Source organism: Pseudopipra pipra, chromosome 23, assembly GCF_036250125.1.
Source record: "Pseudopipra pipra isolate bDixPip1 chromosome 23, bDixPip1.hap1, whole genome shotgun sequence".
Lineage (NCBI taxonomy): Eukaryota > Metazoa > Chordata > Aves > Passeriformes > Pipridae > Pseudopipra > Pseudopipra pipra.
The window spans coordinates 5,452,212-5,476,497 of NC_087571.1; the positions used below are offsets into that span (position 1 = coordinate 5,452,212).

The following is a 24,286-nucleotide window of genomic DNA, read 5'->3' on the forward strand; positions in this document are numbered from 1 at the left end:
ATTTTCCTCCTTATTTTTTCACTGGGTCACAATCAATATCAATGTAACATCAATACTGCTCCTGGGTCACAGCTCAACCCAAGAGCCCAGCAGAGTTCTGACACACAGTTCACCCTCACATTCAGGAAGACCACACGAGCAAGGTGTGGAGGTGGAAACTTGTAAAACCAGGAAACTTGACTCCAAATTCATTCTTTCTAATTGCAGAGAAGTAAGAGGGGAGCAACAGAAAACCACACAACGCCATATAATTCTGGAGTGACCACGTACACTCAGTGTTGGCAGAAAATGTTCTCAAAAGGATTAAGAAGAAAGAGTTTGCATTCCCACTTCACCCCAACAAAGACTCAGCCACTGAAGCTCACCCAAATGCTAGTATTGGTACCAACTTAGAGTCAGAACTATTTAAGATATGCTTCAAACAGAAGCAAGGCAGCTCTGCCTCCTACCATGACACACTTGGGGACTGGCTGCGAGCTTCCAAGGATGTAAATTCAAAGACATTCCAATCCAACTGTCACTTATTTGGACGCTTAAAGCCCTTAACAATGAGGAATGCCAGTTCCTCTCCACACATTTCCCACTCCCTGGGTGTGATTAGCTCAATCAGTCAGTAAATGACACGCGGGGGCTTTAATCACTGCACTGTTGTGACATGTGTCACACGCCACAGCAATTTCCTGCAATCAGAGCCACTTAAAGAAGGGTCCGCGCTGAAATCAATCAGACAACGGCAGAGCAGGCAGGAAAACCCCAACCCTCTGCAGCTCCCACAGCCAAACCCCAACCCTCTGCAGCTCCCACAGCCAAACCTGAACCCTCTGCAGCTCCCACAGCCAAACCTGAACCCTCTGCAGCTCCCACAGCCAAACCCCAACCCTCTGCAGCTCCCACAGCCAAACCTGAACCCTCTGCAGCTCCCACAGCCAAATCTGAACCCTCTGCAGCTCCCACAGCCAAACCCCAACCCTCTGCAGCTCCCACAGCCAAATCTGAACCCTCTGCAGCTCCCACAGCCAAACCTGAACCCTCTGCAGCTCCCACAGCCAAATCTGAACCCTCTGCAGCTCCCACAGCCAAATCTGAACCCTCTGCAGCTCCCACAGCCAAATCTGAACCCTCTGCAGCTCCCACAGCCAAACCTGAACCCTCTGCAGCTCCCACAGCCAAACTCAAACCCTCTGCAGCTCCCACAGCCAAATCTGAACCCTCTGCAGCTCCCACAGCCAAACCTGAACCCTCTGCAGCTCCCACAGCCAAATCTGAACCCTCTGCAGCTCCCACAGCCAAACTCGAGCAGAAGCTGCACCAAGAATGTCATAAAATGTCCCTGGAGTCACTGAGGCCAAGCCCAAGCAACCTCTACGAGGTTCATATAGGAAACTTTCAATTATTAGCACTGAAAGCAAACAGCAGTTATAGGTAAACCCCAAATCTTTAAAGGATAGCAGCAGGGACCACGCAGTCACCCTTCTACCTGCCCTATGGAAAGCAAAGGAAATGGGCTCTTTCTAGTCTTGGCAGCCTGGGGATCAAGAGTGAAGGGCACTTCATGAATAATCCATAATCCAAACACACCCCTGAGGGATGCTGCTAATAAAGAGATCAGCTGGTGGGAAGCACAGTTTTAAGGGAAAAAGGCTACTTTCTCACATTTTTTTTTGCAGTGTGACTGAATCGTCCTTAAAAACTAAGCACTGGAGCCTTCCCTCCTTCTCCAATGAGGGATTTTCTTCTCTGGAGAGGAGAAAAAAAATAATAAAAAGAAAAAAAAAAGAAAAAGAAAAAGAGGAGAGCAGTGCACAGCAGGCAAAAAGCAATAGGCTGGGTCGTGGTGACTCACCCATTCAGAGCCATTCAGGCTCGATGCCTCCCAGGGCAAAATGCTTTTATTCCTGTTATCCACACGACTCAAGGTGAACTGAGAGGGAACTGCAGCGTGAAAAAAGAAAAACCCCAGTGCACACAAGGAGTCCTGACCCAGAACAGCATCCTTCAAGCATGGAGGGACACTGAGGAACTCTCCATGCACAGAAGTGATGGGAATGTGCTTCCACAGCATCACCTCCAGAGCAGGACAGGAGAGGGAAGTTCCTGCAAGTGTCCCCCAGGCTGGAGCTGTAGGAGAGGGACTGATAAAGGCAGTGGGAAGAACACTGTGGCCCAGCCAGCTCCTGGCACAATGGCTCCATGGGGATAACCAGCTGGAAGCACTGTCAGGCACTGAGCCAGACAATGCTTTGTCCTTTGAGACCTGACAGGCTCCGGGAGCAACCCTGGAGATCCAACTCCCACCCAAGGTGATGGAACTGGGCAAACCACCTCGACCACAGCAATGGGGAGGCCACAGCAGAGCAGTTGTAAAATAGGCTTAGGCTCAGCTGCCCCACCCTGTGCTGGGCCCAGCCTGGGTGCAGGCAGGAGCTGCAGCTCAGCTCTTCAGCAGTAACTAAGCTGCAATAATTTGCTCATGACTCACAGCCCTCATTCTAAGCAAGCCTGATTCAGTGCTAGTATAACAAACACTCTGCTTGCTGCATTTCGTTTATTTTCACTCTCTTGAAGAACCAGGACCCAGCAGAGCAAAGGTGTCACATCAACAGCCCAAGCTGAACAAAGCTCCCCAAAGTGCCATCACACTGCAAGTCACAGCTGAGGCTCCAGGCACAGAAAGTGGGGCAAAACTCTGGTCACAAATGGGGATTTCTTAGAACACATGCAGGCAAAAACCTCACAAAGGCTCAGAATCAGGCTTAGGGATGTATGCTTAGAAACTGCTCTCCCTTGGCTGTAGAAACCTAATTCCCCCAGGGAAATACTAACACAGCCAGTGTTTATGCAGAAGGAGTGTATTGCTAAAGACAAAAGAAAAATAAGAAGTTGAACCTTGTCTCCAAAACACTGAAGATGCTGTGGGCTGGTCACTCTGCTCCCATCATGTGAAAGTTGGGAAATCCCAGCCCCAAAGCCTGGAGGGATTGGCCAGCCCCTCACCTCCCTGGTGGGGTTATTTCTCCCCAGTGTTTCGAGGCTCTCTAAACACACAGCGTTGTCCTGGCCACACTGCATTAAAGAGCAATTTCAAGCAGGCTCTTTTACTAGCCCGAGGATGTTATATGAATGTCACCATGAATAAAACACTTCAGAACACATTGGTCCCTGGAGGCTTCTGGAAACAACTCATGCACCAGTGTGGAAAAGGTCAGGCACAGGCCCATGCCAAAACCTATCAGAGAGACAGGGCCTGGAGTTTACTTATAGAAAACTCACAGCAACAGCCTTCAGAGCCCTCCTGCAGAGAGGAGGAACCCTGGCAAAGCAGCTGCTGCCCTGCTGTGCCACAGCACAAGTGACAAATCACCACTCAGCACCATCCAGAACAGCCCTGCCAGTGAACCAGCAAATGTGGCTGCAGGGCACTGCCAGAGAGAGCCTGGCTGCTGCTGAGCACTGCTGAACCCCTCCTGGAACAGCTCAGACTGGGCTGGGCTCAGAGGACAGGGATGATGCAGGGACCCTGCACCCTGAGGTCTCCCCCAGCCCCTCTGGAGCCCTGCAAGAAATGGAATATTTTCCTTACTCTTCATGGACAACTGAGCACAGTGACAGCTCCCAAACAAACAGCACTCCCAGCACTGCCTTGGAGGCTCAGAGCTGGGGTTTGGGTCCCACAGTTATCAGGGAACCCCCTGCAGGCAGATGATTTGCCTTATGGCACCCTCAGATCCCACTGGCCAGCAAAGCCCAGGCCACACACTGCCAAAGAGCAAAGGGATTCCCAAGGCACAGCATGGGCTTGGGACTGCAGACACACAATGTGAACTGGAAAAAACTACTGATTCTGCACTGCCACCTGCTTTTCCAAGGTTTCTGCACCCTGGCTGTGAAGAACAAGAGCCAGGAACTCCATCAAATCTCACAAACACACACAGGTACCCCTTGTGCCCACTCAGCAGCCACGCACTGCCAGCTCTCTGCTGTGCCACTGAGACACCTCACGGTGGTTTGCAGAACTGGGAAGTGAACAAAAGCAGCACCAGCTCAGTGGCCTGTGGATTCCCAGCTCGAGAGAGACATCCCGTGTCCAGAAGCTGGAGCTGCAGCCTTTGGAGCTCGCAGGCAGCTTTTGCTCCCAAGGTACATCAGAAAAAGGGTTGGCAATCAAGAGCTGGGGGGGAGTCAGAGTAGCAAGAAAAACTCCCAACTCCCTTCTTGGCTTGTTATCTTAAACTCACCGTAGAGATCAGGCCCGTGAGGGGTGAAGACATTGTATAAAACAATGTTGAGAGGTGCAACCACCAGCTTCCCATAGTAATAGCTGTCCACCACCACCAAGGGCACCTGGAAGAAAGCAGCTGTTAGTTAAAGTGCCAGGAGCTTTTGGCTGGGCTGCACTGAAGCTCCATGTGATTTTCCTGAAGGAATTCATCCCTCCTGTCACAAGCCCAATCCATTCCCTCTCTGCATTGCTTCAGGCACTTACCAAAAACAGGATCAATGACACCACACACCAGTTCAGGAAACTCTTCCACCTCTGCTTCAGTATCAACAAGTCAAAGGCAATAGGAAGCCTGAAAGAGAGACCAGCTGTCAGCTGGAGACCTTGGCTTTCCCCACTGCAGGTTCTCCTGCCCTCCAAAGCAAGCTGAGAGAGAACCATCCCTTCACTGGCCTCTGCTTCTACTCCACATCCAGCCATCCAACTCAGGCTTTACTCTCCCAGTGTATTAACATCAGGAAATCTTCCCAACCTAAGTCCTCCAGAAGCAAAGAACTCGGGCTATGGAAGCCTGCAGCACAGACTAGGCTCAGGCAGGCCCTGAGAGTTTTTTCCTCCAGCTCTCCACCCCTGCATTCTCCCCAAACAGGCAAAAAAATTATCTGACAAAGTGCAAAACTCCCCAGCTTTCCTTTTCTTACCCCAGAGCTGCGCTGAAGGGCCAGCCCAGGAGGGCTCCAGCAGCCACCCCCAGCACTGCCACAGAGGTCTTGTCCATGTACCAGCCAGTCATGGCAACCACCGTGGTGTACATGCAGAAACTGCTGGGCAGGAAAGCTGCAGCACAAGGGAGGAAAGGGGTCAGCTCAGCTTCCTCACACTCCATACCTACAGCAGGGGTTTTACACAAGCCTCACAGTGGCTGGGAAAGAGGGGACAGGACACAAAGGCAAGTGGCAGTGCCAAAATAGGAGCCTCCTTCCTTAGGTTAAAATATGTCCAAGGAAGGCAGGCCAAGCCTCTGTTTAAGAGGCACAGCCAGGAGACAGGAGGCAGCAACAGAAACAAGCAGGAAACAAAGAGGAAACTGAAACTTGTAAGAAAGCAACACAGAAAACACAATGTGGATCAACACTTATTCTGTCACACCTGCCGTGAGAAACACTCCAGCAGAACACAGCCACAACAAACACAGACTAGAGATCCATAACACAATGTTGGAGATGTGTCACAGCTGAGGCTTCTCTTCTCTCTGGCCCTGCCTCTGGTTTCCAGGGACAAGGTCACTGTCAGAGTCACTGCTACAAGTAAACCTACCTGCAGAAGCACAGAACATCCCCGTGCTGAGCACCAGGAAGGCCAACATCAGCCTGCTCACATGCAGCCCAAACTTCTTGCACACAGCCCTGAGGAAGCAAGAGGGAAACGGACACAGAAAAGATCCTTAAAATCAGATTATTCCCAACAGAAAAAATGTGAGGTAACAGTCTGAAAATCACAAACGAAGAGGCAGAGTCTAACCCAGCTTAGACAAGATAATTGTATGTTAAGGATTTACTGCTTTTAGTGGATGTAAACAGCACTGGCAGATGGATTACACACAGCAACAATTAATGTGTTCCAGTAAAATTCACTATGGTAAGCAAACACAGCACCAGACTCTCCTCCAGCAGAGCTCAGTCTACAACACTCCCACCCTGCTTGCTGCTGTCGGTGAGAAAATGAGTGTAGTCAGCAAAATGCTGGAGTGGAGATGTGGGTGGCAGCTCTGAGAGTACAGTTTTGTCCTAATTGTGGAATTCTCACCAGTATTCCATTAAGTTATCATGAGAACACGTATTTTCAAGGTTCACTTTTAAGCAACCCAATCCACACATGAGCTTCAAAGCGTATTTCCCGTGCATGGCACCCAAAACACTCACTGCAGGCAGGCTCTAACACTCACTTGTAGAAGTAGAGTTCACAAATGCAGCTCAGGAAGGCCAGGAAGCATCGGAGGAAATAGAAGATAAGGACCTAGGAGACATGGTCGGAGTGTGAGGAAGGCACGGGACACAAACCGGGCTTGTAAAGCATCGGCGGAAACTCACAAACCCTCCGAAACCCTCCCGGGAGGTCGGTGTTTGTCAACCAAGGAGAGTTTTGTAAACGCGAACTCTCCGACAACAAACAAAGCGGTTGTTTTCACACACGGGACTAAAGGTACGTTTATTCCCCACAGAAGCAGGTTCCACACACGTGATTTACCTTGTTGGTTTGCAGGACTCGAGCATGGAACCAGGCTGGTAAGGCATGGAGCCACAGGTAAGCATAGGAGCGGATGGCATAGGCTGGGGAGTATTCCCACGTCTGAAACCCCTTCCCATAAATGAGGTAGTGTGTCTGCAACGGAGATTAAATCAAGAAATAAATCAACATGCATCAGACAGCCTCCCATCTCCCACCTCCCAGTCCCTGAGTACAAAAATTCCTCTTTGAGAGACTGGTACGGGGTTCTAAATAAACCTGCGTGTGCACTGGCCAGGTACACGCTGCCAAATGCCAAGGGCACGAAGCCACTCACCGGTTCCCAGTAGTTGAAGGTCTCATCGCAATCAGAGATGTTGCTCAGGAGGGCTGCACAGAACCTGGCCGAGATGAGACACTTGAAAGCTGTTGATCCTTCGGGGGCCCAAACTTGCCCTGCTTTGCTCCCGGATGATCTAATCCAAAGAGGAGGGAAAAAAAAATTAAAAAAAAAAAAAATTAAAAAAAAAATACGAATATGCAGCAGGAAGGCTCAGCGACGAGACCAAGCGACACGAAAAGGACAGAGGAGGGTATCTGAGCCGCTGATTCCAGCAGCGAGCGCGCTGCTTTCCTTGGGGGGGTCGGGTACCAGGGCAGCAGCATCACCCCCCGCCCCACCGCAGCCCCGCACCGGGGGCTCCTGCCGGCCGGGGGGATGCGGGGCGGGCATCTCCGCCACCGCCCGGGGCCGCCCAAACACCCCCCGCGTGGGCACTGCCCCGACACCCACTCTGCCCGCGGCTCCTCCGCCTCCGGCCGCCGCCCCGCCGCCTCCCCGCCGCCCGCCCGCGGCCGCTGCCGGGCCCCCTTGGCGGCCATGGCGGGGACGGGCACGGCCGGGCGGGCGGGCGGCGCTGCCGCGGGCGGGCGGGGCGGGGAAGCCGCCGCCGCCATCACGGCTGTGGGCAACGGGAGCGCGCGGAGGGGCGGGAGCGCGCGGCGCGAACACACGGTGTCTGTCCCGCATACACGGTGTCTGTCCCGCACACGCGGTGTCTGTCCCGCACACGCGGTGTCTGTCCCGCATACACGGTGTCTGTCCCGCATACACGGTGTCTGTCCCGCATATACGGTGTCTGTCCCGCACACACGGTCTGTGACCCGCACACACGGTGTCTGTCCCGCATACACGGTGTCTGTCCCGCATACACGGTGTCTGTCCCGCATATACGGTGTCTGTCCCGCACACACGGTGTCTGTCCCGCACACACGGTCTGTGACCCGCACACGGTGTCTGTCCCGCACACGCGGTGTCTGTCCCGCATACACGGTGTCTGTCCCGCACACACGGTGTCTGTCCCGCACACAGGATCCGTGTCCCGCATACACGGTGTCTGTCCCGCATATATGGTGTCTGTCCCGCACACACAGTGTCTGTCCCGCACACACGGTCTGTGACCTGCATACACGGTGTCTGTCCCGCACACACGGTCCGTGTTCCGCACACACGGTCCGTGTTCCGCACACACGGTCTGTGACGGTGTCTGTCCCGCACACACGGTGTCTGTCCCGCACACATGGTCTGTGCCCTGCACACACGGTCCGTGTTCCGCACACACGGTGTCTGTCCCACACATACGGTGTCTGTCCCACACATACGGTGTCTGTCCCGCATACACGGTGTCTGCCCCGCACACACAGTCCCTGCCCCGCACACATGGTCCCTGCCCCGCACACATGGTCCCTGCCCCGCACACACAGATTTGGGTAACTCAGGCCGGTGCTGGAGTTCTGTATCAGCTGCAGTCACATCTGCTGCAGCAAATAATGCACTGCTGGTGGTACAGCTATTTTAGGACTAGTTAGGACCCTTTGGAATATAGCGATGGAAATAATTTGTGATTAGTCACTCAGAGAAGCTGTGGCTGCCCCATCCCTGGAAGTGTCCAAGGCCAGGTTGGACAGGGCTTGGAGCAACCTGGGCTAGTGGAGGGTGTCCCTGTCCATAGCAGGGGGTGGAAGAAGATGAGCTTTAAAGTCCCTTCCAACCCAAACCATTCTAGGATTCCGTGATTTCCATCTGTATTAGCTCCTCAGGAAACGGTCCACGGCTGGGATCCCATCCCCAGCACCTCTGCTGAGATGGGCTGTGTGAGGCAACCCAGACCCACCATCCTCCCACAGGGACTGAGCATCTGCACAGGGTTTTCAGTGCTCAGAACACACACAGTGCCTGGGAAATGGTGAGATCCTCCCTGTTTCGGTGTGCTTGAGATAATCACCACCAGTATAAGGTGCTGGGCAAGCATAAACAGGAATAGGAAAAGTGAATTGGCATCAGCAAGGAGATCGAGTCCACTCTCACAGGACCCTAGGAAAGAAAGGCTCCACTTTATAAAACGAGGTTTCATTACACACACAGAGAACAGGGAGGTGCTTGGTCCTCCTGAACAGGAATTTCCACATTTACAACACGTGCAGGTACTCAAAGTCCACCCCGCCTTTGTGAGAGGCGCTGCAGTCACACACCGTGTCAGGTGACATTGGCCAGAGCAGAGACCTGCCCAGGTGCTGCTCGAGCACCTGAGCCCAGGGTGGAACATTCTACCTCAGGGTCACACCCAGCTGCTGCTGGATTTGCTCCCGAAGGCGCAGCTGCAGCTCCGCGGCCCCGCGGCGGCTCAGGGCCCTGTCACAGGACTGGAAGGTCAGCCTGTAGCAGAGGCTCCTCCGCCCCGTTCCTGCCTGCTGGAAACTGTCCCTTAACTGGATGGAAACCACCGTTTCACCTGACACCCCCCTGGCAAGGGTGTGAAAAGCAACTTCGTCGAACTGCTCCCCCTCGGGAACCCAAAAGCTGACGTCGTGCACGTAGGAAGGGGGATAGAGGGAAAAACTCTTGAAAAGCCTCAGCTCTCCTCTAGGAAACTGCCTCAGGAACCGTGTGTCCGGTGTCCAGAGCATTCTCCAGTCGGATATTCCACAGAGCAGCATGGCCAGGAGGTCAAGGTTCAGTGAGGCAAAGACAACCACCAGCTCACTGCTTACTAGCTCATGGGATGTCCTTATAACCCCCAGGCAGGAGCCCTTCTCACAGGAGCCTGGGGGATCTGTCTCCATGCACATGAAGTACTGGATTTTACCAAGCTGAGACTCAAAAGCAGCAAAGTCACTTAGCTCAGTTGCTTCAGAGCTCGTTGCTTCCTGCAGGTTGATATTTGGTTTAGTGCCAGTCTGCTGAAGGGAATGTATGGTGGATGTAACGTTATTCACCAACATCTGGACACAGCTGCTCTCTGTACCCCTGCTCACTGCAAACACAATGAGCACCTCGTGAAAAACAGGCATGGAGTGAGGAGAGACACGACACCTCCTGAAAACTGGCCCAGAAAGAACACGGAGTGTCCCTGGGAAAAAGGCTCCTTCCTGCATTATTGCCCGAGCATGAGGCAGCAGGGACGGTCTGAGATAAAACTGCTTTGGACTGTGACGTCCTTCTGGTACATTCTTCTTTGTGCCCTGGCAAAAATCAGCACAGGAAGATAAAACAGGTCCATTTGCAGGTCCATGAGACATTTCCTCAGGGCTTGGAATCTCCTCTGGGCTCAGAGCGAGCCAAAAGATACTGGAGGGACAAACCCCCTCGAGGTGGCCCTGGTGGAGCAGGGGAAGGCAGGAGTCAATGTCCTGTACTGGAAAGGCTTGGCTGAGCCCTGCAGCAAGCTCCTCCTTCACTGTCCGGACTGGGTGGTTTGAATTCGGTTCTAGGAAACCCCTGGGAAAAATAAAAGTGCAGATTACAGACACCACTAAACAGATTTCCCTGGAATAGCCTTCCTCTGGCCATAATTTGAGTGCAGCAATTCACCCAAAACATTCTTAAGCCAGTTTTTAGTGACTACCTGAACAAGCCAAGCCTCTCACCAAACGTGTTGCATGTTTTCAGGACACTGGTGTTTGTCTCCAGGTTGCAATCAAGAATTAATTGAATTTGCTAATAAAAAAGGAACGGGGCTTTCCAATCATCATATCCATTTATCTGACACCTGGTCACTCCCACTGAGAGCCAAACAGAAACTAATTATAAAACTCACCTGTTAATTTTATCCACGAGGACTTGTGGCACTTGAAAAGAAACCTTTTGGCTTTCCAGTTGTATCCTGCAGCTCCCGGGTGTGAAACACGGGAGTGGAGTGCTCCGTGTGAAAATGTGGTTCAGGGCACCCTCTACACAGAAGGATTTATCTTGGCTCCTGACAACACACAAAACCACAGCAAAGCCATCAATAATTTCTGATATTTAACGTGCCACAAGAAAGCCTTGCACAGGTAATCCATGTGACACCAACACACGTCTCAGTGAATCCCAGGCCTTGTTCCAACCCTGCTGGGATTGCCTGCTGAGCAGACACACACACCACAGTCCTCCTGATGATTTTGACCTTTAAAATCCTAAGACAGTCTTATTTTTAGAGGGTACTTTGGCAAGAAGCTTGCATTTGAATCTTGGCTATTCTGCTTAGAGATGAAAAAGAACTGCAGCTATTTTAAGGGAATTTAAAAGGAGTTCCACTCCAGCAAACAAGATACTAAAAGAACACACCAATGCTGGCCTTTATAAGAGCACAAATATCAGAATTTCTGTTTTGCCATGTGATGGTTACCTGTAACCTGTACATTTGTATCCATGGATTGTCTCTGCATTAAAAGGATGAACATCGCTCAAGATAAATCCAGCTCCTGCTGCCACAGCCACTATTTGCCAGCTGTTGTGCCATTCCCTCCTTGGCTGGTCTGCAGGTGTCCCACCCTGGCCATTGCAAAGAGCCACGTGGACCTCTCCCTCCTCTGCCAGCACTTCTGCGGAGCTGGAAGGAAAGGCACCAACGAGAAGAACCCTGTTAGCACACCCACAAATTTCACAGGGCCAGAAAAGCACCCAGAGCACAGCTACAAACGTGTATCACAGCAGGCAACCAGCACAGAACTATTTCTGGGTCACTCACCTACGGAAAAAGTGGGCAAGAAGCTCCCTGTTCTTCACTACCCCAGCCTTCCTCCCACAGTGGGGGAAGTTGAAGTAAATACAGTCGAATTGTCTTTCTTCTGGTGAAAAGTAGTCCTTCAGCTTGGTGCAGTCCACAGAAAACACAACCTCAGCTCCTGCAACAGCAAAGGAAAAAAAAAAAAACAAACAAGGGTGTGATGTTTATCACTAGGGAAAATTTCAGAGAAAGGCAGGAATGCAAGTCCTCTAATCGGTTTTAAAGTAGGTGAGAGCTGCCAGGCATCTCCCCAGCCGTGCATTAGGAACACCAGGAAGCCTGGGCTCCACTTCACCTCTCGTGGAAACTTCTGAAAATACTTGAAAATAGTGGTTTCAGTGCAATTTCAGCACTATTTAAGCCTGATCAGGTTTTAGGGTGTTTGATTTGGCCAAACGGACCGTTCCAATCCCTCACACGAGACGCCTGGAATGGGAGGAGACGCCAAGGGTCTGGAGACAGGGGCACGGCAGCGCGATGGCTCTGGATGGAGCTCTGATTAGAGGACGGTGACAGCAAAGGGCTCAGCGACACCGCTGCCTCCTACACCGCTGTGCCCGGGGGTCCCACCACCCATCCCATCGCATCCCATCGCATCCCATCGCATCCCATCGCATCCCATCCCACCGCATCCCACCCGCGCACCCACCGCTCTCCCGCAGCCTGCGGATGCTCCGCGCGGCTCCCCCTCGCCGGGACGCCTCCTCCTCGCTCTCGTAGCAAGTGGCCACCACGTGCGTGCCCTCGGCCCCGCAGAGAGAAGCGGCGAAGGAGAAATTGCCCTCCCCGAGCAGCAGGACGCGGCGGAGCCCCATGCCCGGGCACCGGCAGCGGCAGCGGCTCGGAGCCCCCGGCGCTCGGAGCCCCCGGGACTGGGAGCCCGCGGTTCCCGGAGCCCAAGTCGCTCGCTCATGACGTGGGGCCGGTCAGCGGCCACTGCTGGTGGCGTCGGGGCATCCCCGGTGCCTTTTGAGCAGCCGGTTCCCCGCCCCGGGGGGATCCAGGGAGCTGCCGGTGCTCCCCGGGATGGAGGGATGGATGGAGGGATGGATGGAGGGATGGATGAGCCGCCGCATCCCCCCCGCCGCCTCCCCAGCGCTTGGAAGGAGGTGCGCTTTGGGAGAGCTTTCTGAGCCTCTGCGCAACAGGAAATGGGCGTTAAATAAATAAATAAGTGCGTAAATAAATAAATAAAGCCGTTACAAAGCTAAGGAATCGTAGAATCACAGAATCCTGGGGTGGTTTGGGTCGTCTTGTTCCACGGGCAGGGACATTTTCCATGGGAAAGGGACACTTTCCATGGGCAGGGACTCATCTCATTCCATGGGCAGGAACACTTTCCACTGCCCCGGATGGCTCCAACCTGGCCTTGGACGCTTCCAGGGCTGGGGCAGCCACAGCTTCTCTGAGCAACCTGTGCCAGGGCCTCACCACCCTCACAGGGAAAAATTTCCCCCCAGTATCCCCCCTAACCCTGCCCTGTGGGTGGCAGGATATTGGGGAGGCACTGGGTCCCTGTGGCCTTGGGTGAATCCCTTTCTCTGTTTCAAAGGGTGAGTAAGTGACCCAGAGAGATGTTCAGTGCTGAGACATGGAGCATAACACCTCAGAAAAAATAATTACCACACCACCTCCCCCCTCCAGGAAAGGAAAAAAAAACCCAAACTCATATTTAACCGTGCTAAATGGGAGTTTTCCTTTCCAGCATCCTCACTGCTTTGAAGCACCTTGCACTCCAGATTACAAGGGAAACATCAGAGAATGAGATGTTGAACCAGCCTGTTGGATGTGAGGTGCAGGTAAAGGGGAGCTCCTGGATGACATCTGTGCTTCGAGGTGACAGAGATGTTTCCTGGCATTTTCTCCCCGCTGAGCTGTGCTGCTGTGCCACCACAGAACAGATATTTCAGGTCATTCAGGGAGTGGTATCTGCATTTCAAGTATTCTTGTCTAGCTGACCTCATCATCCCCAAAGAGCTTTCACTCAAAATGCCCATTTCTTGCTCCTGCATTTGGGCCCAACAAAACCCTGGACTATAAAAAACCATTTCCCTCAGGGGAAATGCACTTTCTGGATATATTCTCACTATTTCCCACTTACTTCCTCATTTTTTTTTTTTAATTTTTATTCTTTTAGAATTGGAACAAGAACTTCACTGGTTTCTGGGCCCCTACCCTGAGTTAGAACCTCCTTTGTGCAACCCAGCTGCTCAGTCCTGCTTCACTACAGGCCACCACATGGAAGCATTGGGGTTTTTTTTCTGCTTGTGTTCAACACTCAGAGAAGGAACAAGAAGGATGCAGGAAAAGGCTCAGAAACCAGGAAGGCTGTCTGCCCACAGTGCTACAGGGATTTCCTTCGAGCAAAAAGACCCGTCACACATGAAAGCCAAATGTAGCATCGTGTGGAAAACATTCCTCCTGCTGTTTAATGGGGATTGTTTGTGACCTAAGTGAGTGCAGAGGTGACTGTGAGTCACCACTCAACCTGTGCCTGGTCAGACAAGCCCAATTAACACCTTAACTGGGAGGGCTTTTTGGAACCAGCTAATGGGAAACACCAGACCTTGAAATGAGGGGGGATTTGAGGTGTTTGACAATGACCCCTCATCACTGAGTGCTCATTTTGGTTTTCTCCCCTAAAGACACAGAATGAAGGGTAACCTCTCAGTTCAGCTGAGGTGTAAACAGATCCCTTCTCACAGAACTTCTGCCTTAGCAGGTATAAGGAACATAAAAAATAGGTCAGGTCATGACTGAGTCTGATGCTCTGTGTGACAGATCTGTGGCGTTCTGCCCTTTTTGAAGATGAATTTTAGAATTCAATTCCAGTAATACAGACTTCCCTTTATGCTCATATCCCTTTGAAGAGAGGTGCTAAGCAGATGATGGTGCCTGAGAAGGACTTAGTAGTGGTTTGTATCACTCAGCAATGACGGCATAAATCAGGTTATTGCTGTAGACATCAGATGCTGTTCATTGTTTGAAGGGCACTAACATCACAGTTTCAAAGGGATGTGATTTGCATCATGAGAGCAGGATGTTTTCCTCCTCTTGGGAGATATCTGTGTTTAACTGCAGCTCTGCAGTTTTCATCTGCAACTGCTCTGAACTGGCTGCAGCACTTGGATGCTTCTCCACAACGTGAGTCATTCTGGAGATTTAAGATACAGTTGTCTTGCAGTCAGTTGTTATCGAATACCCACACTCCAGATGGGTTTCAATTGTCATGAAGCTGTTTTACCAGTTTAATCTCCACTGGAGAAACTTTTCTGTGGCTTGTGAAACACTCTGAAATCCTCTGGCACGGCTGAAGGAAAAGACTCGTGCATTGGATGTTTGCAAAACATTAGAGAAGGTAATGTGGAGTGGGATGGGTGCTTCTGGACACCAAGACAAGCTGTCCTGGCCACACTTGCCACCCAAGCTGTAAGGAAGGATGGTACCAGCTACGTTCACCTTACACAGCTCCCTGGCCCCACCACTCCGCTTGGTGCCCAAAACAAATAAATACAAACTGCTTATTCATGTTTTATTCGTTAGTAAACTTACTCGGCATAAATAATAAGAGCAGCCCCTCAGCACCTGGTGCCAGGTGCCGTGGGCTGGCCCCGGGGGGGGCTGTGTGCGGGCACAGCCCTATTTCCTCTGGGCGCCTGCGATGGCCGGTTTCTCCTCGCGGGTGATGGGGATGGAGCGCTCGGGGACGTCGCTCACCTTCCTGGGAGCGCTCACGGTCAGCACCCCGTCCAGGGACAGGGACGAGGTGATGGTCAGAGGGTCCACGTCGTCGGGGATCCTGTATTTCCTGTTGAACTCCCTGGCGATGAAGCCGTGCTCGTCCTTCGGGAGGAGAAGGGACAGGCACAGTGAGGAGCGTTCGCTCGGCACAGGCAGAGCTGGGATCGGGGAGCCCGCGAAGGAAAACCTCCCAGGGACTTAAAGGAGCTTTTAAAATGAGCTGCCCTCTTTAAACAGAGCCAAGTCTGGCCAAAGGGAGGCACTGCCCTGGCTGGGTGCAGGTGCCTGCGGGTGCAAACACTGCTGGCAGGAGGAGGCTTTGTGTTCCACCTCTGGGCTTCACTGCCCAACTCTGGGCAAGGGGCAGCACCAGGCCTGCCTGCAGTGCCAACCACACCAGCTCCCGAGGGTCTGCAGAGCCCCAGAGAGCTGAGCTCTGTTAGACTGCTGGATTGTGTTCTTAGCCAAAAAAAATTGCAGAAACTATACTAGGATTACAGGATTATTATTACTATTATTATTACTATTATTATTATTGTTATTATATTGTTATTGTTATTATATTATTATTTTGATATTATTTCGATTTATTTTTATATATAGATATTTTATTTTTATTATTATTATTTTGAGTATTATTGTTATTTTTTTATTATGTTCTTAGCAAAAAAAAAGTTGCAGTAGCTCTGTCAGGATTACATGCCATTATTACTATTACTATTACTATATTATTATTGTTATGGTTATTGTTATTATTATTATTATTATTATTATTATATTGATATGGCAATTGCAGCTACTTTATCATGAATGTTCTCTTCCTTCCAGCAAGGAACTGGGGACAGGAGGTAGGAGGGATATGGGGGCTGGAAAATGCTGTTTCATCCACCTTTGAACATGGCTTTGGATTTCTCTCTGCCCAGCTGGCACCCAGGTCTCCAGGGCCAGCAAGAAGTGGGATTATGAGAGCAGAACACAACTTTTAAGGGTTAGAAACTCATAGCTGGGCCTAGGAAAGGTTACACAACAGGGCAGTGCACTGGTTCCTTTTGTGGTTTGATTGTTACAGCTTGTTGTCAGTGTATTGAACACCTCCCTGCATTTCTGGCCTCTGCCCAAAAAGAGGGAGGCCCAAAAATGCCCATTTCAAAGACGATTTTCCAGCTGGGTTCACAGTTCATGTAACATCAGCAATAAATGTTCACCCTCTTGCTGCCCTGTCTGGGATCAGCTGGGGGGGTTTGCACAGAGCATCTTCCATTGGGGCTGGCTGATAAAACAAACAATGACAAGTATCTGAGGTGAGCCCAGAGGAGTGTTTTGCAGCCTCCTGGTTTCAGCGGAGGTGAGGGAGCTCCCGCTGGGAGTGGCACAGTTAAATCAGAGGTACCTGGCGCTCCTCGTGCTTCCCGTGGATCTCTATCATGTCCCCAAGCACCTTCACTTTGAGCTCCTCGGGGGAGAAATGCTTCACATCGAGGTTTACATAAAACTTGTCCTTGTCCAGTCGCATCTGCAAAACAAGGAGGTGACCTCAGGAGAGAGCAGGTGAGGGTTTCTGCTTCAAGAGGCTCTCAGAACACGGCAGGTCAGCACTCAGCTGGTGTCCACACACCCACTGACCTTGGTTTTGGGGTTCTCATCTGAGTGGCTTTGTCCCTGGCTGGCCTTGCATTAATGCCCATCCCTGCGGTACCTGAGATTCTCAATTTGTTAAAATCTGCTAAAGCTGCCCCTTGAGTTGGTGTAGTGCTGATTATGGCTGCTTCAGTGCACAGCCAGACCCAGGTCGCTAAATCAGGGCAAACATTATGCAAAGATTAAAATAATACTTTCCTCTCCCTCCTTCTGCTCAGAATAGCTCTACAAGCTACTTGTAAATAAGAGATTGACTCGTAGAACAGGCAAGTGCCTCTTGGCTCAGCCCCTGAAGCAAGTAGACTCCTTCTCCTTGATCCTTTGGGTCCTGTATCTTACTGAAAACGCTGCTCTTCTCGGCAGTGATTCTTTAAAATAGGCCCCTTTTTCCTCAGCAGCCTGACATGAGCATCCCACTGCCCCTGCCCCTGTGCTGTTTGCTTCTCAGGTGGGAGTGGGATTGGAAGTTTGGCATAGCAGACTGGGAAATTAGGGAAATCAGGCTTCCTCCTGTCTTCTGTCAGCTCTTAGAGCCACCTCAGTTTGCCTCTCTTCCCATCACTATGGCAGTACTTGCTCTCAGCCCCAAACGATGAGCAGAGCACGCAGAGCTTCTTGCCTAACGAAGAGCCACAAGCACAGCACCCTTTTCCCCAGCCTTCTCCTAAATAACCACCTCCAAGCAGCTTCCAGGCTCTCAGCTCTCCTGGGTGTCCAGCTCCAGAGCCAGCAGGATGCGCACACAGCGGTAACAAAGAGCATGAAGAAGCAAAGATTACCTCAGAGAGTCCTGTCTCTAGCCAACTGGGCATCCGAAGGATGGGGGATCTCATCAGGAAGGGGCTGAAGCTGGGGGAAACAGGGAGCAGCTCTGACTCCTGCAGGTGCTCCCCGAAAATCTGGTCAAAGATACGACTCGGTGCCAACCAAGAAAAGAAGGGTCTGCGGATCAGGGGGTTATGAATGGTGATATCCATTGGAGAGCGCTGGAGGAGCCTGGCAAACAACTGTGCTGCAGTGCCGTGCTGGGAGCCTGGGACAGCTTTATACCCGTGCAGCTGGCCTGGCCTTCCACCCCCCCGAGGCCTCTTGAACAGTGGTGTCAGGGATTTTATTGTCCCACTCCTGGGCCGGTCCCCTCGGCGGTGCCCAGTAGCTGTCTGAGGGATTTGAACGCGCTGCTGAGGAGGAGGGGGAAGGGGAGAAGAAGAAAAGGAGCCCAATGGGGCAGCAAGAAGCCAAAGTGCCCGGCCCGCCCCGCTCCCCACGTGCTGTTTATCTGCAGAGTCCCAGGCGGGCTTGGCGGATGTTCCCAGCTGCTTGGGATGCCAGCGGGATCAATGCAGCTCCTATCTTTGGCTCCCAGGGAACGCGACAAGGGGCCGTTGTTCCCACTGCCAGAGCCCAGAGTTCAGCTCCCCACATCACCCACCAGCCCTGGGGAGGGCTCTGCCCCTGCCCACAGCGAAGGGAGTCATGGAGCCAGGGGGCAGGGAAGATCCCAGCAGGTCTTTGCTGGGATGCCCCTGGCACTGCAGCCCAGGAAAGCCCCACAGCTGCCTCTGTGCCCAGTGGTGTGTGGGAATGGAAGGTGGATTTCTCCACTGTTCAGCCCAACACCTCTGGTCTTCAGCCCATCAGAGAAACCACTGGAGAGCCCAACACTGTGACCTCAGAGCCCCAGAGGGCCAGAACAGAGAAAACCTGGTCATGCTCATGGTGCCTTCTCAGGATTCGAGCCACCTCTGTCTGCCTGTGCCCCTGCACTAAGCTCATTTTCTATATGTGCTCCTAATACATCTTAACTCACACATTTATTTTAATTCCTGCCTCGCCTGTGAGCCTCAATCACAGGAATGGGTTCAGCCTGGCAACTGTACTTAAAGGGCAAGAACTCGTCTCTGCCTCTGAGAGCTCGTAACTTAAACGCAATTTCTGGCTCAGGGGCACATCATTCTTACTGCCAGCACTGCCAGCCCTTTGCAAAAGGCTCTGAGCCTCTTCCTCTCAGCTTGCCTGCAAGAATAGGGAGCAGAATTTGCTCTGTGCAGCAGCTCGGGCCATAAATACCCTCTCCAGTTCCCCATTACATCAACAGCACTGCACCTGCTCCCTCACACTGCAGGGACACGGGCTCAGGGAAATCTCTGGTTTCAGGGTACGTGGAGCTCAACTGGGCTCTGCTCCCCTCCTGCACCACCAGCAGCCCCCAGCCCTGTCCAATGGGACTGGGTCTGTGCCAGCTTCACCCCTTGGTTAACTCTTGATCCCTGGCACAGGGATCTCTCCGGGACTCAGTATGCCAAAGCCCTGGCCAAGGGAACAGCCTGGACAGCCAGTTTGGAGCAGACAGTCCAGGGTGGGGAGGTGTCAGTAGTGGGATCTGGATCCTGTCTAGTCCAGCTTAACTACCTGCAGCACTTCATCACTCAAAGGAGCTCAGCCCCTCCAAAAATCAGGCTCCATGTGCAGGGCACGGGAGGGGCTGATCTGGGCCATGGGTGTGACTTCATTGCACAGCCTGAACATGCACCAGCCAGCATTAGCTACTGCCCTGTCCCCATGGGGGGTTCAGGGCCATCAGTACCATCAGCACCATCCATACCAGTGCCAGGGACCCCCTGGACCTGCTGACAGGCCTTGGAGCACCACCAGCAGCACAGCCTGGGCTCTGTCCTGCCTTTCCCCACTTCAGCCTCCCTCAGCTCATCCTTGTGCCTCCCAGCTGCCCATTCCCCTCGTGCAGCCCCTGCTCCAGAAGGGGCTCTCCGGGGCTGGGAGGACGTGTGGGATGTTCCCAAGGTGTCCGTGACTGCCGGCAGTGCCTGCACTCCCTGCTGGAATGCGGCGAGAAGCTTCTCCCGTCACCCTGGCGAGGCATCCTGGGCCCTGTGCGCGGGGCTATTTTGGTCCATCTTTTTATCACACACTCCTCCCTTTGGAATTCACCCAATTAAAACCTTGCAATCTGCAGCCTTCACTCTCAGAGGCAGCGAGGGCTCGGCAGGTCCCTGTCCCCAGCCCCGCCATGGCCGCTCGGACCGTCCCCCACGCCCACCCCATGAGCTCCGAGTACGAGTTCGCCAACCCCAGCAAGATCTACGACCAGAACTTCGGAGAAGGTAAGGAAGGAGGTGGGATCCCCCTGGCACCTCTCTCTGCCCTGCTGCAGGAAGGCTGTGGTGGAGCTCCCCTGGGCAGATTGACCTGCGGAGCAGGCTAAGGGAACTGGAGCAAAGGAATTCGGAGGGTAAGAATGCAGATCAAACCAGGGGGATAGCCAGGGTCTCTCTCTTCATGTCCACTTCCTCCATCCATGCCTACTGCTGTCTGTGCTGTCCCTCCCTCATGCCACCCATGCTCTGGCATTCATGCACATGCTGTGAAAACATGGAGCGAAAGGCTCAGGGGAGGGGGGGGGGAAGTTTTTTCAGCCAGGGGATGTGGAGAAAAGCTGAGCTGGGGTGTTCAGCACAAAGCTGGGCAGTGGCTGGCGGAGGGGAAGGAATGTGGGCAGCAGCAGAACCATTCAGCTCCAGCACAACAGCGTGAAAAGGCAAAAAGCTCCAAGGAAAGCCCCCCGGACAATGGCACACAAAAGGCCTTTAGTTCTTCAGGGCAGTTTCTTCACCATCAGCATTTTCCGTGCCCATCCCTGGCTGTGGGCTCTGCACTGCAGAGCACCCACTGCACCTCCCAGTCCCTCCCAGTCCACCCAACAGACATGTGAAGCTGGATGCCAGCCCTGGGCTCGCTGGCAGCCCTGGGCTGTGTGGTGGGAGGCAGTGGCTGGCAGGCTCTGTGTGTGTGTTTTAGAGACACAAAGGTAGGAACTGCAAGAGGCTCCACCCATATTGTGCTGCTGTGGTGGCAAACCCAAGGTGTGTGCCAGGTGCCAGCCTCCTCCTGCCACCCTTCCCTGTCTGCTGCCAAGCATCCTCCTCCAGCCCCTCCCTCAGGAACCCCACACTCCTCACCAAGTCTCCTTTCCAGGTGTGTCCCCATCTGAGATTTTAGCCCCTGCCCTGTACCACGGCTACTACATCAGGCCTCGGATCAACAAGCAGCTGGACCGGGGCACCTCGGAGATCTGCCTGAACGAGCACAAATTCCAGGTGTTCCTGGACGTCTGCCAGTTCCTGCCGGACGAGCTCAGCGTCCGCACCGTGGACAACCTGCTGGAGGTGGTGGGCCAGCACCCCCAGAAGGCTGATCGCCACGGCTTCATCTCCAGGGAGTTCACCAGGACCTACATCCTCCCTCTGGACGTCGACCCCTTGCTGGTGAGGGCCACCCTGTCCCACGATGGCATCCTGAGCATCGTGGCTCCCCGCACCGGCAAGGAGCTGAAGGCCAAAGTCAACGAGGTGAAGATAACGCAGGAGGAGCAGCCAGTGGGGAAAGAGGAGCAGCCCGAGGAAGGAAAAGAGAAGGAGAAGTCCTAAAGGCCCCAGGTGTGGGCTTGCACTGGGAAGGTGGGGGGGACAGGGATGGGGAATCCACGGTGACAGACTCGTGTTTCTCACCATCAGTGTTTAGCAGGGCTCTGAGGCAGCCAGACTGCTGCTTCCCAAGGCTGATGGCTGGAAAAAAGGGACTTGGAGCTGAAAACAGAGGGGAACTGAAGTGCTAGTGTGAGGGAGTGAGTGTAATGCGAGTTTTCTCCTAGCTCAAGTGCTCATGGAGCACCAGGCAGGGTGCTCTTCCCTCACCCCAAAAGACCAGGGCCACTCTTACCCCAAACTGTGAGGCTGTGCCACAGTGGACTGTGAAACAGCTGCTGTGCTCTGGCCCAGGAGGGAAGAGGGAAGAGATGATCCCAGTGCCTTGCCTCTGAGCTGGTGGCTGAGCTTTGTGGACACGGGAGGTGCTTGTTGGTCTGTAAAAGTGCCTGCAGTTCTCAGGAGGGAGGAGGAATAAACATGCCTCTGGTCTTCTCTTGCTTGCCTTGGGTTCCTGTTGCTTCTGGCCTGCAGCAGGAAGGATGGACAGTGTCTCAGCTGTGGAAATGGCATCAGTGGTGACATGGAGGGACTGTGGGGCACCCAGGGGCACATCTGTGATTCACCTCCTGGCTCAGGGGCAGCTGCAGGGTCTGTTGTAGGGAGCCCTCAGTGGAGCAGCCTCGAGGACAGAAGGTGCAGAGTGATGAGCTCCTGGAGGGTCCCTGTGCACCCCCAGACCTGCAGGTGGGATTAGCCCAGGTAAACTAATGCCATGGTCTCTGTTTGCCTCAGCCCTCTGCTTCATGGGGCACCGGGCTCATGCACACACCCACCTTCTCAGCCCTTGGGAGGGGAGTGAACCCCAGAATGCTGCAGGGAAAGGCTCTGCTCAGATTCCCCCAGCACCCTCTGTGCAGTCCCAGAGGAGATGGCTTTGGCCCCTTTGCAGGCTCTGTGGTGTCACTGACTGGCTGCATGAGAAATGTCCCCGTGGCCTCGTGATGCTGGGCCAGGATCGTGTGAGCTGCTGTCGGGGCAGCTGCTGCCCCGGGCGGCCCCAAGGGCTCAGCAGGTGCCAGCTGCAGCCCTTGTCCCGTCAGAGCCAAGTAAAGCAGGCAAAATGCTGTGTCAGTGCCTAAATATGGGGGTCCCTGGCGTGCCTCAGGGCAGCTCTCCCTCAGACACCCATGGGGATATAACTTCTCCCTTTCCCCTCTGGGGTGTGCCCTGCAGGACTCTGCCCTCTGCCTCCATGGGTACCTGGGGCCAGCAATGCCCTGCTCAGCGTTCTGCCCCAGGCAGCACATCCCCTCTGCTGCTGGAACTACACAGCTATTTTCTGCTCCTCAGGGCCCCTGGCAGCAGGGAGGATCAGAGGCAGATTAAGAGCAGCCCTGTCTGCTGGCTCAGGACCCAGTGGGAGGGTGGTTGAGCCTCCAGCCCTGGTGCAGATCAGGTACCACACTCAGCCTGGACCCCTGGGGGATGCCCTTACTCGGGAACTGGAAGCAGACACGCTGCTGCCAGTGAGACACTGTCAAAATAGAAATATAACAGGCATTGTCTAAGTCCTTAATAATAACTCCAGAGATAATTCTGGGCTGGTGGCTTTCAGTCACCTGAAGCAGCTGCATCCCAGTCACCCAACACCCACCCAAACCCCCAGTCCAAGGAGGGCTGAGTTCCTGAGCCCAAATCCCTGTGGGGAGGGCAGGGACCTGTGTCTGTGTGTGGGCTCAGGCAGGGCCATCATTTCCTTAGTCCCCCCTCATAAAATGTGTCTTCAAACTCAGAGACACTCCAGGGCAGCAGCTACAAAAGGCTTTTCTTTGCCTCTGACCTGGCATCTCCTGTGCTGGTAAGAAAGGCTGATGGTCCCCTCTCTCACTGCACATTTCCTGTCACTGGGATAAACTTCCTTCCCGGGAGTGGGGAGAGGGAGGATGGCCAACATATGACCCTCAGGCTGGGCAAAGGAGGGCACATCCACACCCAGTGCAGACTTGGCACGTGCCAGAGCATGAGATGCTGCCTGGGCAGCACGAGGGCTGCAGGTTGCTGGAGCACTGGGGGCTGAGAACAGGAGCTCGCCAGGGCTGGGGCTGCACTGGGAGTGCCTTGGGCACTACTGCCATAGAAATGCCCAGCATTAGCAGTCACCACACAGCTCTGTTCCCCCCCCAGCTTTTCCTCACCCTGTCCTTGCTCTGCCACGAGTTCATTCTCCACTGCTGGGCCCCTGCAGGCTCGCCCTGTGCCAGTCTGACAGCCTGTCACCCAGACAGCTGCCCTGGGCAGGGCTGCAGAGAGAGGGGCTGGCACTGCCTGGTGTCAGCCAGGGCTGTTCCTCTGCCCCCTGGCAGGCTCTGCTCCACACAGCCTGCTGGCTCTGCCCAGCAGGATTGCTGGAAGCCATGCTTTCTTTCATCCCTGCAGACACAGCTTGAGGAGGGAATGCAGAGTGGCAGCCAAGCACTCCCCGGCCCTGCCAATGTTTTTGATGCCTTTCTGTTTCTCTGGTGGAGCTCAAAGCAGCAGCTCCAGTATTTGTGAAAGAGGCTGATGGGAACAGGCTCCCAGCCCTTTTTTTTTTCTTCCTTCCCCACAAAGCAACAAAGCCCAAGTTATCCCAGAAATCAAAACAGCCACTGGTTCACTAAAACAACAGTGTCTGTGGCAAAGCCAGAGACACACAGTCTGCAACTTCCCAGGCAGGGACAGGCTCCTGACACCACCTGGTCTTTGCAGGACCCTGAGAACAGGGTCCTGTTGGCATCAGGACTGAATCCCAGCTGCCTGCACAAGTCCTAACTTCTCCCTGGGGTGCTGTGGTGCAGACTGGGATGTGCCATCTCTCCAGGCATGTGATGAGAAGCAGTGTCAGAGCAAGGCTTGGGCTCTGCACAGCTCATCCAGGACTCAGCCCAGAGAGCAGCTCTGCCCTGTGGCCCTTCCAAAGAATGATCCTT

At 53.5% G+C, this 24,286-nt stretch overlaps 4 protein-coding genes across 5 annotated transcripts in view; 2 read left to right on the forward strand and 2 right to left on the reverse strand.

The window, feature by feature from the left end:
* Window positions 1-12,423, reverse strand: part of LOC135401983 (alpha-1,2-mannosyltransferase ALG9-like) — a 28,365-nt gene extending 15,942 nt beyond the window's left edge. The window contains exons 1-12 of one of the 2 annotated variants that reach the window (XM_064634607.1): window positions 12,143-12,423; window positions 11,455-11,611; window positions 11,113-11,316; window positions 10,543-10,701; window positions 9,057-10,223; window positions 6,783-6,921; window positions 6,467-6,601; window positions 6,165-6,235; window positions 5,537-5,625; window positions 4,921-5,056; window positions 4,484-4,571; window positions 4,236-4,341 (exon numbers count right to left, since the gene is read on the reverse strand). In XM_064634607.1, the coding sequence (XP_064490677.1) occupies window positions 4,236-4,341; window positions 4,484-4,571; window positions 4,921-5,056; window positions 5,537-5,625; window positions 6,165-6,235; window positions 6,467-6,601; window positions 6,783-6,921; window positions 9,057-10,223; window positions 10,543-10,701; window positions 11,113-11,316; window positions 11,455-11,611; window positions 12,143-12,308 (2,617 nt within the window). In that variant the 5' untranslated portion in view covers window positions 12,309-12,423. Of the gene's footprint in view, window positions 1-4,235; window positions 4,342-4,483; window positions 4,572-4,920; window positions 5,057-5,536; window positions 5,626-6,164; window positions 6,236-6,466; window positions 6,602-6,782; window positions 6,922-7,238; window positions 7,746-9,056; window positions 10,224-10,542; window positions 10,702-11,112; window positions 11,317-11,454; window positions 11,612-12,142 lie in introns of those variants that run through there. The other variant, XM_064634608.1, reaches the window with a different exon arrangement.
* LAYN (layilin) overlaps window positions 1-24,286 on the forward strand; it is a 118,789-nt gene that overhangs the window by 79,092 nt on the left and 15,411 nt on the right. The gene's annotated exons all lie outside the window — the stretch shown is intronic.
* CRYAB (crystallin alpha B) lies at window positions 15,012-18,041 on the reverse strand. The gene is made up of 3 exons (XM_064634394.1): window positions 17,652-18,041; window positions 16,625-16,747; window positions 15,012-15,336 (listed from the first exon to the last, which is right to left on the reverse strand). Exons 1-3 carry the CDS (start codon window positions 17,847-17,849, stop codon window positions 15,133-15,135), a joined length of 525 nt encoding a protein of 174 aa, XP_064490464.1. The 5' UTR covers window positions 17,850-18,041; the 3' UTR covers window positions 15,012-15,132.
* Window positions 19,822-21,809, forward strand: HSPB2 (heat shock protein family B (small) member 2). The gene is made up of 2 exons (XM_064634577.1): window positions 19,822-19,994; window positions 20,866-21,809. Exons 1-2 carry the CDS (start codon window positions 19,901-19,903, stop codon window positions 21,315-21,317), a joined length of 546 nt encoding a protein of 181 aa, XP_064490647.1. The 5' UTR covers window positions 19,822-19,900; the 3' UTR covers window positions 21,318-21,809.

Excerpts from the sequence above, each read along its gene's own strand:
- HSPB2 (XM_064634577.1), top strand. The coding sequence starts at position 19,901 with ATGGCCGCTCGGACCGTCCCCCACGCCCACCCCATGAGCTCCGAGTAC. Across the intron at positions 19,995-20,865 it reads CGACCAGAACTTCGGAGAAG|GTGTGTCCCCATCTGAGATT; the intron begins GTAAGGAAGGAG and ends TCTCCTTTCCAG.
- CRYAB (XM_064634394.1), bottom strand. The coding sequence starts at position 17,849 with ATGGATATCACCATTCATAACCCCCTGATCCGCAGACCCTTCTTTTCT. Across the intron at positions 16,748-17,651 it reads TAGAGACAGGACTCTCTGAG|ATGCGACTGGACAAGGACAA; the intron begins GTAATCTTTGCT and ends CTTGTTTTGCAG. Across the intron at positions 15,337-16,624 it reads GGAAGCACGAGGAGCGCCAG|GACGAGCACGGCTTCATCGC; the intron begins GTACCTCTGATT and ends CTCCTCCCGAAG.